The sequence below is a fragment of the Dermochelys coriacea genome, chromosome 1 (genome assembly GCF_009764565.3).
Source record: "Dermochelys coriacea isolate rDerCor1 chromosome 1, rDerCor1.pri.v4, whole genome shotgun sequence".
NCBI classification, from domain to species: domain Eukaryota; kingdom Metazoa; phylum Chordata; order Testudines; family Dermochelyidae; genus Dermochelys; species Dermochelys coriacea.
In genome coordinates, this window is record NC_050068.2 from 237,665,182 (window position 1) to 237,680,576 (window position 15,395).

At 43.3% G+C, this 15,395-nt stretch overlaps 1 protein-coding gene across 1 annotated transcript; it reads left to right on the forward strand.

The window, feature by feature from the left end:
* Window positions 1-1,497: 1,497 nt before the first annotated feature.
* Window positions 1,498-13,732, forward strand: RERGL (RERG like). Its single transcript, XM_038368928.2, has 5 exons — window positions 1,498-1,964; window positions 2,457-2,513; window positions 5,313-5,386; window positions 9,358-9,506; window positions 10,496-13,732. Exons 1-5 carry the CDS (start codon window positions 1,913-1,915, stop codon window positions 10,776-10,778), a joined length of 615 nt encoding a protein of 204 aa, XP_038224856.1. The 5' UTR covers window positions 1,498-1,912; the 3' UTR covers window positions 10,779-13,732.
* The last annotated feature ends 1,663 nt before the right edge of the window (window positions 13,733-15,395 follow it).

Consider the following 15,395-nt stretch of genomic DNA (forward strand, 5'->3'; position numbering starts at 1 on the left):
TGCTGCTGCTCTGCCTCCAGCTCCCTGGGCTGCTTCTTTGGTCCCTCTGGCTCTGGTTGCTGCAGCTCCACTCCCAGGGCAAGTCTGGTCTCTCGGGCTGTGCCTCTGGCTTTGGGGCTGCAGCTCTGCTCCCAGGACAGGTCTGCTCTGCAGGCTGCTTCTGTGACTCTGCTCCCAGCACTGGGCTGCTTTTCTGGCCCCTCTGGCTCTGGATGCTGCAGCTCTCCCTCCCAGGGCAAGACCGCTCTCACTGGGCTGTGCCTCTGGCTTTGGGGCTGCAGCTCTGCTCCCAGGACAGGGGCTGCTCTCTCTGGATCTGGCACGGCTCTGCTCCCTGGGTCGGTTCAGCTCAGGCCCTGGCTTTCTCCTTAGCTCGGCCCCACTCTGTCTGACCCAGGCAAATCCAGCTCACACAGAGGACACGACCTCCCTGGCCTCCTAACTCCCTGATTAGCCTGCCCGCCCTGTCATTCAGCCTCTCCCCATTGTTCCTGGGGGCTGTCAGTCTCAGGGTCCTGATTCCCCATAGACCCCTTTTTAGTACTGGGAGCTAGCAACTAAAACACCCCCACTGAATGTTAGTAAGGGGGCAACAGTCCCCTTGCACTACCATCTTGGACTCTTTGCAACTGCGTAGCTTTACTGAAATCAATATCACTGTTACATGGACAAAGTCACACCTGGGCCTCAGTGTTTGCAGGATCAGGGCCATAGTGACTGTAAAGTGATTTGAAGATCAAAATCGTTTTTTAAAGTTCTGTTTCTAGTAAAAGTTACTTTACATTGCTAGAGCCACCTTTTTCATACATGTGCAATTGTCTATTTTAATGTCCTCGGGACCAACATTCAAAGCCCTTGGTCCAAAAGACAAATTTTCTGCAAACGACTTAAAACACTTTTTTATGAATTTTAGAACAGCTACAACTACTAAGCTTTACACCTGGCTTTAAAAAGACTCAAGCTCCTGTTTGTATGGTGGGCAAAAAGTGAGGAAAAATATGGGGGCGGTTGTCAGCAATTTGCAAACAAGTTTATTACGCTACGTTTCAGCTCGGAGTAAATGTTTACAGTCAGAAAGATGGGATTTGCCAGAGGACCTTTGTGCCGTTTCCAGGTTTCATCACAATGTTGCTAACGGCAAATCTGAGGGGGGTCACTTTCCCATCCTCCTGCAAAATGCACGTGCGTGAGAATCGCTAAAGGACCCGACAGGTTTCAGAGCAGCAGCCGTGTTAGTCCGTATTCGCAAAAAGAAAAGGAGGACGTGGGGCACCTTAGAGACTAACACATTTATTAGAGCAGAAGCTTTCGTGAGCTACAGAATGCATCGGCTGAAGTGGGCTGTAGCCCACGAAAGCTTCTGCTCTAATAAATGTGTTAGTCTCTAAGGTGCCCCACGTCCTCCTTTTCTTAAAGGAAGTGACTGCCTCACTTGGGAAAACAAAAGCAAAGCAAAAAGAAAAGGAGGACTGGTGGCACCTTAGAGACTAACAGATTCAAAACCAAAGCAACCGCTCAGCGCCCCTCCCTTGCCCTTTGCTCTGAGCGGTAACTAGAAACCTCCGGGGAGGGGATCCCTGGGGATGATCGCAGCCAGGGTGCAGGAAGAGGCGCTTGGGCAACTCCCAGTCTGACCGCTCCTTGCAGGCACCACCGCGTGGGCGGTCCGCAGAGGGACAAAGAGCTCGACGACGGCCCCCCCTTGACGTCCCCGGCCCAGGCGGTTAGAAAGACGTGGCGGGGAGGGGAAGCGGCTCGGCGAGCGCTGCCTGTGGGAACCCGCCCGGAGCCCCTGCGGGCAGGTGTCGAGAGCTTGTCCGGGGGTGGCGGCGCGGCGCGGGCTTGCCGCACAGCTGGCTCCGCACTCAATCCGCTTTTTGAAGAGCTCAGCCAGGCGCTGGGCCGGCTCAGGATGAACGAGCTGAAGCTCGCTGTGCTGGGCAGCAGAGGAGCCGGCAAGTCTGGTAAACTTACAAGTTAACTTTGTGGGTGGGGGGCTGAGAATTGAACAAGAGGGATTTCAGCGTTACCCGGCCCCCCCCCCCAAGTTTTGTCAGGGTGGTTGCGACTCGGGCCACTTGACTTTTTAGTAATCCACTGAGCCGGGGAATCAATGGCCAGCGGTTTTTCTGCACCAAGACAACGTAGGAAGCAGCGGCACCGTTTAAAGATTTGTCCATTCCAGCTTTACACTGGCTCTTCCATTGTGCTACTCCGAGGCGCCCCGGATCTCCCCCCCCCCCCCCGGACTTTTGCATTATTGATCACGCAACTGTTCGTCCTCCAATCTCCGTTTGCAACGCTCCCCCTTGGCAATCGGGGTGCAGCCGGGGAGAGAACACGACTGATTTTTAAATGTTGGGGATTTTTGCGCATCAAGTAAGATCAAAAGTTGTATGAAGTTAACCGTCACTGAAGCAGGCATGTGCTCAGCTGGAGTTTGTTTTGTATTGCAGCCCTCACAGTGCGATTCTTAACCAGGCGTTTCATTGGAGAATATGCCTCTAATTCTGGTAAGCTCCCACTCGCAACCTTTCTGCGTTTTGTAAATCATACCTCTACCGAGCACTAAAGCCAGGGAAAGAGGAAATGTCAATTTTTAATTTCCTACCAAATACGTACCTGAATTTACTTTTTAAATTCTCAGTTCTGTTTAGAAGTGTTTCCTAACATCTAATCAAAGTGGTTTTTGGGTTATATACATTCACTGAAATGATTTTCCAAGGGTAATAGTGGATGATGAGCTGTTTGATCTCAGAGAAGTAGGTTTATTATTGTTTCAGAAAGTATCTTTAAAATGGAAACTGAACAGTCTTTTAAAATGGTGATTGAATTTGTTTAGTTTGTTACTTTGAGTTTCTGATGAAAATATGAAGAATAGAAACATAACTCATGTAGAAAGCAGACGTATAAAAATGAACATGTAAAACTCGGCACACGCTGTGCCAGGTGAAGTACTAATCAGAAATGAAAAGGGCAAAGTGCTAAAAAAAACTTGACTAGATCAGACACACAAAGGCTGGTAAACTCTGTACACCATAAAGTGGAGAGAAGACAATTAAAGAAGATAGTGAAGAAGTACAAAAAATAATGTTTTTACCTTCTCTGCAAACAAACTTCTTGTTCCAAGAGGTCTTTTTCAGGAAAAGTCAAAATTTGGCCTTAAGAGACTTGCATTTTCCATAGATAAGCTATGGAGCACCTGGAGAAAAGAGAATGCAGTAAGAGGGAGACTTCCAGAGGCACAAAGAGCAGTTACCCACCCAACTCCCATTCCCTTTTCATTATTTGTATTGCAGTAGTGCTTAGGAACCCCAGTCATGGACCAGTGCTCTGTTGTGCTAGGTGCTGTACATACAGAACAAAAAGAAAATCTGTGCCACAAAGGATTGACAATCCAAATCTAATCTTTGCCTCTGAGAATCTCCTAAATCAGCTGGACTCAGCAGGACAGGGGAACTAGCTAGTACTGTGAGTTTCACATACAAAAACTCCCTGCTGTTTTTTCAAGGAAAATTTTTAACAAACCCATGTATTTGTACAGCCCAAGCTTCTCTTTACAAACACTGTTCGAAAATAATTTTTGACCTGCTTCTACAGTTAGCAGGTGAATAAAATAAAAAGCAATCCACAAATCAGCCCAGAACATTTCGTAGTAGAATCAGAGATTGGATTTCAAAAGTTTTATGTTCTTACTTAATTATGGATGCCACAATGTTTGAGTGTGCTGCAGATTTATCCTTCTAATTTTCCCATCCCAAATATTCACTTGAGGGTTCTGAAGAAGGTAGCTGAGGATAGGCCAGTTATTCAGAACTGCAGCTCTACCTAAAGACTAACATGGTGCTGATAGGGAGTCAAGGGGAATCCCAGCAATGGTGAACTTTATCTGGACCCTGTCTGCACCAGGAATTTTTTGAACTGTTTACACCATTGTAAACACCAGTTCAGCTCCCCCAGGGTTGGCAACATTGGCAGCCCTAGACAGTAAATTGCCAGTGCTGTTTGAAATAGTGTGCTGATTAGATTTGCTCAGAGCAACATGGTGCTTAGAATAGTGGCGACACCTTGTCCCACTATTAATAGCAACTGTTGGAGATTTTCAAAATATTTCGATATGTAGATTATGCCCCAGATTTTAAAAGGCTTTTGGGTTTTGCTATGGTCAGCATTGCAAGACCTAACTGATTTAGGAGCCTAAATTTTAGGCACTTAATCTAAATCCCATCAATTGGATTTTGGCTCCAAAATGCCTAAATCGCTTTTGAAAATGAGATTTAGGTCCAGATTTTTAAAGGTATTTAGGAATTGTGCTCAGCATTACAATGTCTGAGTCCAATTTTTAAAAGGGATTTTGGCTCCTAAGTGCCTGAATCATTTTTGAAAATCAGGCTGAGGCCCCTATATCAGTGAGGCATTGTGACACTGAGTGCATGTTTCAGATTCTAAGAATACAGCTTAAGGACTCAATCCTGCAAATGCTACTGAGGGAAATGTTTGCTACTGTGAGGTTTTCCATTTAACTACAATGCTAGTGCTCAAGTGTTACTCCTGGTACCAGCTTTTTCAGGATCAGCACCCAAGTTCAGGCTTGTATAATACCAGCATAATTATAACTTGACAGGGTCAAACCAACACTGCTTATGTGAGGAAAGCTCATACCCACCCAGCCTATTTGAAAAAAAACTAATAAAATGAGTTACCCCTATGGTTCTATTTTACCTCGAGGAAAAAACTTTGCATAATCGTGCAAGATCATGCATAATAGAATAAGTGGGTCATCAGAACTTAACTGATTCCAAGTTTACCTTCCCTCGACCCTGAAATCATAGCCAGCTCCTGCTCCCATCACTTCTCAACATACAGGTTGCTATCGTGTCCTAGATATCCTAAAACTTTCATAATATTTGTAAAGAGACTTTTGGGAAATTACTCACTATCCTAAAAGCATGAGCATTTACCTAAGCATGCTTATATGCTGTCTCAAATGGCTAGCACTATGTTCTAACAATGTTCCCTCGCACATTGGCACCTGTTTGGGCATCACAGTGGAATAGGACCTGGCCAGCCATGAGCTGAGGGACACAATTAAGCGTTGCACAATTCACTATGGGCATATCTGAGGGGGTGGGTTCACTTTCCAGTAACACATCAGGTTCTGCCAGAGGATTGATATGAGACTTGATGGTCCAAGGGCTAATTCACTACAGCAAATCTTGTGTTTCTTCATTGGCAGTATAGCAATTAAAGCCTCCCCCCCCCCCCCCCGCTTGTTAACTCTGATATTGATTTTAATGCTATGTGTCTTGTAGAGTGCGTCTACACTAAACATTTGTGTCTGGATGGGAGGAACATTAACATGGAAATTTATGACCCTTGTTCACAGGTAAGTGCAACTTATAAAGGCTGCTCCCAAAGGTCCTTCTAAGAGTGAGGTGGCAGGGAGGAGAGAGGAGAAAAGCTAACTCTCACTTTGCACTTTTAGCAACTGACACAGAAGATCGAAATTCCCGTAGCTATAACATGTAGCTGTCAGGACTCTCTCTGTACTGAGCATTTTCCAACTTTATAGAATGAGCCCTGCATTGGACAGCTATATCTGGTCAATGCTTTTCCATTTTGAAAGCTACTAGTGGCAACCAAATATAACATTGTACAGTAAAATTACATGAATCTTTAAATTCATAGGAGGGGCAAAAAGGTTGCAATCACTATTTATATAGTTTCCTCAAATATCCTTTTAAATGGCTAATTTAAAAACATCTAACTAAATTTCATTTACCTGTGACAATGGCCAAATGGACAGCCCTGGAAACTGAAGTCCTGTATTCCCAGAATAGATCCAATGATATTGACAATACAGACTTTCCCATGTTAAGAACTGGGCTTAACTCTGACCTGAATAAAACACTTCTAAGGGAATTCGGCCTTCATGGTCATTCAATTCCTTCCTTCTCTGCTGAAAGGGTTAATAAAGATGCTATGGTGACGGATGTGTCAAAACATATCCAGATAAGCCAGCTCATTCCCCACAGTATTACCCAAAACGGATCTGCCTCTCTGCTCAACACTACGGTACTAGGTCCTGCAAAGAGCCATCATCCACGTAGCCAAAGGATCTAAGGCCATAGCATAGAAATGAAGGAGCAGGCCAGATGATCCTGCATCATTCCCCTCTCCTCAAACCCTGGAGAGGATCTCAATGAATGTTGATGCTTGACGTTGACGTTCCTGCTGCTGCCTTTCTGTGCGTTATGGGATTCCCTCCCCCATTAGTGGGAACTGGGGCAGTGGCATCCAGGGTGGACCTTGACAGCTTGACTCAGCTAGAACCATGTTGGCCAGGAGTTGGAGCAGGGTAGCCCACCATTAGGGAGTAGGCACAGGACCTCTGAGCAGATAGCTCTGGCCCTCTGCAACTCCCTGGATCTGGGTTCAGAATGATCTAGGGAAACTCCTTGAGGGGACCCTTTGGAGTTCTCTCCTCCACCCTCAGACTACCTTGTGCATCAAGCTTGGTGGTATTTTCTGTGATAGAGGCACCTACCCCCCCTGAACAGAACTAAGACCAACTCAGTCCCACTGGCATCTCGGAGAAGAACCATTTTTGGTCATTGCAAATCTGAGCTGCACGTGAACCCTAACGTAGACCTTGTTGGGGGCAGCAAACTTACCAAAAAATTCCCACAGTGCAGCTGAACTAGGGGCAAGCAATAGTAAGGGCAAATCTCCTGCAGTCAGAACCCCTTCATCCCCATTTCAATTAGACTTGAATTTCAACTGGTCTATCTAAAATGATGGTGGAGGGCACTAAAGCCTTGCCTACATTGTGGCTCTCACCAGTTTCAACAATGATTCTGCTGAACTAGTCAGTCATTTTTAGGTGAATTTTCCCAGCGTAGACAGCTCTGGGTATGAAAGGCTCTATCCCATATCTAAGCTGCCCAGTCTCCCTTAAATGATTTGTTTTAGTTGCAAAGTACACAGATCAGCACACATTGCAACAGATTGAAATCAAGACAGTGACAAATTTGGCATTTCGATTGGAGACTTTCTGGGCAGGGAACTTGCCGTACTAGGTTTGTATAGCACAGCACCCATTTATAAAATATAATATAACCAGCTACCGAATACCCTGAATATAAACAAAAATCTGTACTATTTCCATTGAATTGCAAGCTGTCACAAACAGCATTTGGTGTTATGGTGGAGTAGCGTAGATTGTTACAGAAGTGTGCTGAGGCATTTGGGAAAAAGAGGGCTAGTTAGAAAGGTTTTCTATCTATAATCTACAGTCTCTTCTTCATGGGTTTGAACATCTTTAAAACATATAAAAATAATGGAAAATTATGCGGTCTTCTTTTCTCCCTTTGACATTAATTATCACCTACACTGATGTTATCCTTCTGTACAGTTCTTTCAGCGGTTTTCAAGGTGCCTTCAGGTCTGGACCAAGAAGACTAATGGCTTTGTCTTAACTTTCCTCAGTGCCTCATTACTGATTTCAGAATATAGCCAAAAAACCTTTATTTATTTTATTAAACTGTCTGTGGACTTGCTCCCAACTATTTCATAGATCTCTTAACTCTCTGCTCCCATCCAGCTCATCTGCCACCATCTTCTGCTTTTGCAGTTTTTCACCTATTGATTTGTCAGCCATCTTTGATGCCTTTGTTTTTAATTGGCCACATCCTTTCTCCATCTAGGCTTTCAAAGTAAATATGAAACCCTATCTTTCATCCCTTCTCCCTCTGCTTTCACTTTCACTGTCCTGTTCTAACTTCCCGTCACTCATATTAACAAACTGCCCCCACCAAAGTCTGTGTGGTGATTTCATGTCCTGCTGAAGGATTTACATACTCTCCAAGTCTTTTCAGAGACTGGGGCCGGAGGTGGAATGGCTAGGAGGGTAAATGATTCACTAAAATAACTTCCTAGTGAAGGAACAGGTTAAAAACACCAGAGTTGCTTTTGTAGAGGGAATTGTGTGGGAACAACAAACAACAAATAAAGTCAGCAAACTCCCCATATTCATTTTACTAGGATCAAGAGTGGCAACACCATACTATAGAATCATAGATTAGGGTTGGAAGAGACCTCAGGAGGTCATCTAGTCCAATCCACTGCTCAAAGCAGGACCAACCCCACCTAAATCATCCCACTCAGGGCTTTGTCAAGCCAGGCCTTAAAAACTTCTAAGGATGGAGATTCCACCACCTCCCTAGGTAACCCATTTCTAGTGCTTCACCACCCTCTTATGAAATAGTGTTTCCTAATATGCAACCTAGACCTGCCCCACTGCAACTTGAGACCATTACTTCTTGTTCTGCCACTATTGAGAACAGCCTAGCTCCATCCTCTTTGGAACCCCCCCTTCAAGTAGTTGAGGGCTGCTATCAAATCCCCCCTCACTCTTCTCTTCTGCAGCCAAATAAGTCTTGTTCCCTCAGCTTCTCCTCTCAGATCATGTACTCCAGCCCCGTAATCATTTTCATTGCCCTCTGCTGGACTCCCTCCAATTTGTCACATCCTTTCTGTACTGGGGGGGTTCAAAACTGGACACTATACTCCAGATGTGGCCTCACCAGTGCCAAATAGAGGGGAATAATCAGTTCCCTCGATCTGCTAGCAATGCTCCTACTAATGCATCCCAATATGCTGTTAGCCTTCTTGGCAACAAGGGCACACTGATGACTCATATCCAGCTTCTCGTCCACTGTAATCCTCAGGTCCTTTTCTGCAGAACTGCCACTTAGCTAATCGGTCCCCAGCCTGTAGCAGTACATGTGATTCTTCCATCCTAAGTGCAGGACTCTGCACTTGTCCCTGTTGAATCTCATCAGATTTCTTTTGGTCCAATCCTCCAATTTGTCTAGGTCACTCTGGACCTTATCCCTACCCTCCAGCGTATCTACCTCTCCCCCCCACCTTAGTGTCATCCGTGAACTTGCTGAGGGTGCAATCCATTCCATCGTGTCTTTATATAAAAGGGTTAAACAAATACTGATGGCCACCGTTTTGTGCTCAGTTACCCTGGGGTAAATTCAGAGGCACTCCATTACAATCAAGGGACCAGAGTCTGGCTGTAAGATTTAATTTAACTTTACTGATAATTAAGACCTATCAAGGGGGGTTTAAGTTCTGAAACAATGGTTATACATTCATTGTAACCATTATCTCCAGTGATGGTGGTGGCTTATCTGTAGCTCTTTGGAGTACCAGTTCCAGTTCAGGGCCCCATTGTGCTGTGCACTGTACAAACGTGTATGTTTCCTTACATTCTTAGAAAGAAAATTATTGTACAATGATAACAGTAATGGATTCTTTCTATTGTTGTATGCATTTCATTGCCTTCAGCCACGACAGGGGAAGCTGTCCCTCATTGATGAACTCCACTGGGCTGATGGATTTGTCATTGTGTATGACATCAGTGACAGAGCTTCCTTTGCCTTTGCAAAGGCATTGCTATACAGGATACGAGATTCCCACCTGGCAGCTTGCAAAAGGTAAGTTGTATTATAAATATTACATTTCTTTCAGACTAACACACAAAAAGAGATGTGTGTGAGCTCTAGGTACCCTCACAGCCATGAAAATGACACTGCACAGCAATAGTACCCAGCAACATAACGATAGTAATATACTAGCTGGTCAATTCAGCAGCAAAATGTAACCCATTCCACCCAAAACCCAGTATACTATAGGCTTTTTCATTGTTTCAGACGTAAATCATACTGTCAAGCTAGGCGATATAAGACTAACTGCTCTGATCAAGATTAGACAATGTGCAGGTTAAAATGCTGGTAGTTAGCCTATGCTGCAGCTCCTCCCATTGCTCTCACCACAGGGGAGATGCACCAGTGGGAAGTTGGAAGATAATACTACTATAGACCCAATCAGGGAGGATTTGGCACCAAGAACTCCTCTGAAACTCTGTCCTCAGCAGTGACATCAACTCCCTTTATGTCCTTGGGCACATAATTTAAATTAGTTCAGAGGTCAGTGGCATAAATTAATTAGTGAACTAGTTAAATGTTTAAAAACTGAGTGCTAAGTATTGGTATTCATAACAGTTGACCTAGGAATGCATAACCTGCTGAGGCTTTTGCCTAAATAAAACATGACTTGAGAATAAAATCCTCTTCAATTGGGAAATCATTTAAATTATATTTTCAACCCCTTTCACCATATACTGTCTCAACCTTAATCCCTTGGTGCGTATATTTTTCATACTCTTTTTAATATTTAAGGGGGAAAATGTAGTCAACTTTTTTTTAGTCTTAAAAAAACAACTAAAATGAGGTTGTCATTTGCCTCACAGATGGGTTAGGAGGCTTTATAGCAATCTGAGATCCTAGATAGCATTTAATGGTCTACATTAATATTATAATAAAAAAAACCTGTCAGTTTCCTTTGGATATGCAGCATACAAGAGCAGGTATCCTATAGCATTTTTGTAAGGCTTTTTGTCTAATCAAAAACTTTTTTATTTCAGAGTGGTAGATTCAGCTGTATTCTTAGTTGGTAACAAGCAGGATCTATGCCATATGAGAGAAGTAGGCTGGGATGAAGGACAAAAGCTGGCGATGGATAACAAATGCCAGTTCTGTGAACTGTCTGCAGCCGAACATTGTCAGGAAGTGGTGACCATGTTCACGAAAGTCCTGAGAACTATCACCACAAACTTCAAAGTGAAGGAAAAGAGACGACCCAGTGGGTCAAAGTCAATGGCCAAACTAATCAACAACATGTTTGGGAAGAGGAGGAAGTCTGTGTAGTGGATGTCCAGGCTCATGGAAACCATTGAACGATGATACACTGGAACGTTGCAGCAGTAGGCCATATGCAATGCTTGGACTCAGCCAATGAGTGCATGTGTTAAAAGGTCTCCATCTGAAGGGATATGTCAGTACAAACCAAAGATGACTGGCAGTATGGGCCAGTAGATGGAGTACTGCACTGGGATTCAGAAGACCTGGGTTCTATTTACAGCACTACCATGGACCTTGGCAAGTCTCTTCATCTGAGCCTCTGTTTCCCCTCTCAACCTGGGTCTTGTCTATTTAGATTGTAAGCTTAGAAGGACTGTCTTTTACTACTCGGTGTGTGTAGAGTGCCTACAAAGAACGGGGCCTTAATCTTGGTTGTAGTTTCTAGGTGTTACTGTAATTTTTTTTTCCAATGAACTCAACCTCTCTGTGCCTTGCTGAACAATAGTCCAACTTCACAATTCCAAGATTTATCTGTAACAGCAATTGCACTAATTGAAACCAGGATTGGAATTGACACTAATTGAAACTTTGTGATATTGCACTTTTAAGTAAATAAGTGAAGGATACTTAATGCCTGACTTTCAGGGCTTCCTTCCCCTGAAAAGGTGCCATGAGTAGGGAATCAGATAAATGAGGTCATCTGTCTCCCATTTCAGTATTACTGCTGGAGCATGATGGGAGGAAGCATGGTCCAGTGGATAGGAAACTGGAATGGGAATCATGAACCTTGGGCTCACTTTGGCTCTGCTGATGACTTGCTGTGTGACCTAAGACAAGGTCTTATTGGGAGAAATTTACTCCTAAAATTTACATCAATTTTATCTTCCCTGGCCATGTGGGTATTTGAATCCATGATTTCAAGCTTCAGAGGTGGAAGCTAATCCCTTACACCATCTTCCATTCCTATGCAGATGGCCAGTGCAGCCAATGTAGCACTGAAATCAAATTTAAGAACTCAGGCCCTGATTTTCAAAAGTATTTAGGCACCTGACTCCCATGGATCTTTACCCTTAATTTGGCCCTCTGCACAGGGGTGACTTCACCTGCCATGCCTCAGTTTTATCAGCAATATGGGTATAATAATTGCCTATCTATTTTATTTAGGAGTAGGATTTGAAAAGTCCCTCAGTAAGGAGCACATGTCTGACTGGGATTCAAAGTCAGACTTTCAATGGACTTGTGGTCCTAACTGCCATACTCATTTTAAAACATATATTCTTCACCATGGTAATTAAATACCTTTTGTAAAGCACTTTGATTTGTATAGGTAGTGCTATAGAAGTGCTTTATTATTTTTTATACCCACAGGTGCTGAATATTAGGCACTGGAGTCTAAATATTTAAGCAACAGAAAATCAGGCTCCTTATTGCATACTTAGGTACCCATGTCAATGTTTCTGATTGTACAAAAATTATAAAGGGAAAGGTAAGTGGTCTGAAGATGACTGACTTTCTCCCATACTGGTTCCAACAGACCCTAAAGATAGGTCTACCAGCCTCCCAGCACAAGTAGACAGACATGGGTTAGTGGGGCTTGAACTTGTGCACTGAAAATAGCAGGGTGGATGTTGTGGCTTGGGCTGCAGCTAGGGTTCTCAAGCCCATCCAACCCCCTGTGGTCAAGTTAAGGGGGCTATCTTGAGTCTCTACTGGAGCTGCAAATTTCATGCTGCTATTTGTTTGAGCCACATGAGCAAGAGTCTGTCTACTCAGGCTGTGAGGTTTGCTCCCAGCTGCTGTGTGGTCAAACCCAAAGGTGCAATTTCCAAAAAAAAAAAACCCAGAAAACAAACCCTCAGCATTGTGGCCTAACTCTGGTCCCATTGAAGTCAACGAGCAGAGTTAGGTCAATGCTGAGTAATTTTGATAATTCCATGCAAATAAGTAGAAAGCTGTATCATTTTAATGAAATATAAATAAGTTTATTTGTATGTGCTAAAAACACTGACTAAAGATCATCACTTGTTGAAAAGGTCATCTTATTTCACATAGTTATAGCTTTTAAAATTGCAAATCATGGAAGTTCTCAGAATGTTGGCAGGCTTTTCACTAGCTTACCTCCAAGCAGACCTTACCTATCACATCAAGGGTGATTTATATAAGGGTATATATTGGAATCAGAGAGAGTGAATTTTAAAGCACTAATGTATACTAATCTATTAAATAACGCAAACAACACTCTTCCAAACTCTTTAGTAGGCAGCTTTTTTGTAGTCCTGTCAACCTGTGTACAGCTTACTAACCAGATTTGAAAACTATTTACTGTTATGACATTAAACCAACTTGAACGTTACAAGAGAGAAACGTTTACACTTTTTACAATGGTCTAAGATTTAAAAAACACCAACAACTTTTGCTATTGTACAAATGAAGCCCATGCAGCCTCAAATAGTAGATTCAAATGCTAGGTACTTTAACAAGAGGAGGATTATGACTTTCATACACGCACTGAAGAATCATGCATGCATCTTGACACAATTAATTGTAGAGCTCCTAGCATTTTTTTATTCTTAATACTTTACAAAAACAGAACATACTTGGTTAAGGTTGCTAGGAGACTAACTACTGTTCTTCATAGAAATTTTTTTACAGAACATAAGAAATAAAGGATAGCAGATTCTGAAAATTCCACTTGAGGAGGTTGGGTCACAGCATTAACATCCTGCATAGATCATCATCTGCCTGCATACTGCTGCCTATTAATGAGGCTCTGCTAGACCCTGCAACAATAATTTGGCAAACTCCAGTGACAATATCACCTGTTTCTAAGAGTGCGCACACAAATGCTTTTCTCCAGGACTTGGAATTTTTATTTTCACATCCCTCCCCCAACTCCCTTTTGGTCTATGTAGTAAATGAATGTGGAAGACAGCTTCAAACTAAACTGTCACATGGCATCAAAGATTTAAAAAAGCAGCTTCACTTATGTGGTCATAAGTCATATTCATTGGCTATTCTACAATTTGGGATTGCCAACTACAAAACCCTCATGGCAAAATACAGCCCTACTAACTCTTCAAAGTTCAATTCCTTTATTGAGAACAGAGCAAAGGGAATAATTTCAGGCAATCATTGCCAATGGTCAGCTGCTGGCCAGAATATCATTGCAGGCCTTTCTGGATACCACTGATCCAATCACTTGTTTTGTCTCTATGGTGGTAGCCATGAGGAGGGCCTCCTGCCTTCAGCTCTGAGTTTGAGAGAAGTCCAAAATACAGTTAAGGACCTTCCTTGCAATGGATGAAGCTGTTTGTGGGGAAAGACCAATGAGTCTCTGCATAAGGTGTTGCCTTATATATCAAAAGTGTATACACTTTGTCTGAGATTGAGATGGAAATAGGAGACGGACTTGTTGAGAGTCGCTGGATAAGGAGTTAAAAAAAATAAAGGTGATGTCATGACAGGGGTTTACTACAGACCACTTAACGAGGAAGAGGAGGTGCATGAAGCTTTTTATAAACAACTAACAAAATCATCCAAAGTACAGAATTGGTGGTGATGGGGGACTTAAAATCATAGAATATCAGGATTGGAAGGGACCTCAGGAGGTCATTAGTCCAACTCCCTGCTCAAAGCAGGACCAATCCCTCACTAAATCATCTCAGCTAGGGCTTTGTCAAGCCTGACGTTAAAAAACTTCTAAGGAAGGAGATTCCACCACCTCCCTAGGTAACACATTCCAGTGTTTCACCACCATCCTAGTGAAAAAGATTTTCCTAATATCCCACCTAAACCTCCCCCACTGCAACTTGAGACCATTACTCCTTGTTCTGTCATCTGCTACTACTGAGAACAGTCTAGATCCATCCTCTTTGGAACCCCCTTTCAGGTAGTTGAAAGCAGCTATCAAATCCCGCTTCATTCTTCTCTTCCACAGACTAAACAATCCCAATTCCTTCAGCCTCTCCTCACAAGTCATGTGTTCCTGTCCCCTAATCATTTTTGTTGCCCTCTACTGGATGTTTTCTAATTTTTCCACATCCTTCTTGTAGTGTGGGGTCCAAAACTGGACACAGTACTCCAGATGAGGCCACACCAATGTCGAATAGAGGGGAACGATCACGTCCCTCGATTTGCTGGCAATGCCTCTATTTATACAGCCCAAAATGCAATTGGCCTTCTTGGCAACAAGGGCACACTGACGCATATCCAGCTAGGTCCTTTTCTGCAGAACTGCTGCCTAGCCATTCAGTCCCTAGTCTGTAGCGGTGCATGGGATTCTTCCATCCTAAGTGACACAGTCTTCAACTAATGACATCAGTTGGGAAAATAACACAGCAGGGTACAGATTATCCAACAAGTTCTTGGAATGTATTGGAGACGATTTTTTATTTTAGAAGGCGGAGAAAGCCAGCGGGGGAGAGGCTGTTCTAGATTTGATTCTGACAAATAGGGAAGAACTGATTGAGAATTGGAAAGCGAAAGGCAGCTTGGGCGAAAGTGTTCATGATTCTAAGGAATGATAGGAGGGAAAACACAACAATAAAAAAAATGGGTTTCAAGAAGGCAGACTTTAGCAAACTCAGAGAGTTGGTAGGTAAGATCCCAGGGGAAGGAAGTCTAAGGGGAAAAGCAGTTTGAGAGACCTCGGAATTTTTCAGAGAGACACGGTTAAGGGCACAA

Bases quoted from the DNA above. Each gene is read 5' to 3' on its own strand.
- RERGL (XM_038368928.2), top strand. From the start codon at position 1,913: ATGAACGAGCTGAAGCTCGCTGTGCTGGGCAGCAGAGGAGCCGGCAAG. The intron at 2,514-5,312 runs GTAAGCTCCCAC...TGTGTCTTGTAG, and splicing joins AGAATATGCCTCTAATTCTG to AGTGCGTCTACACTAAACAT. The intron at 9,507-10,495 runs GTAAGTTGTATT...TTTTTATTTCAG, and splicing joins CACCTGGCAGCTTGCAAAAG to AGTGGTAGATTCAGCTGTAT.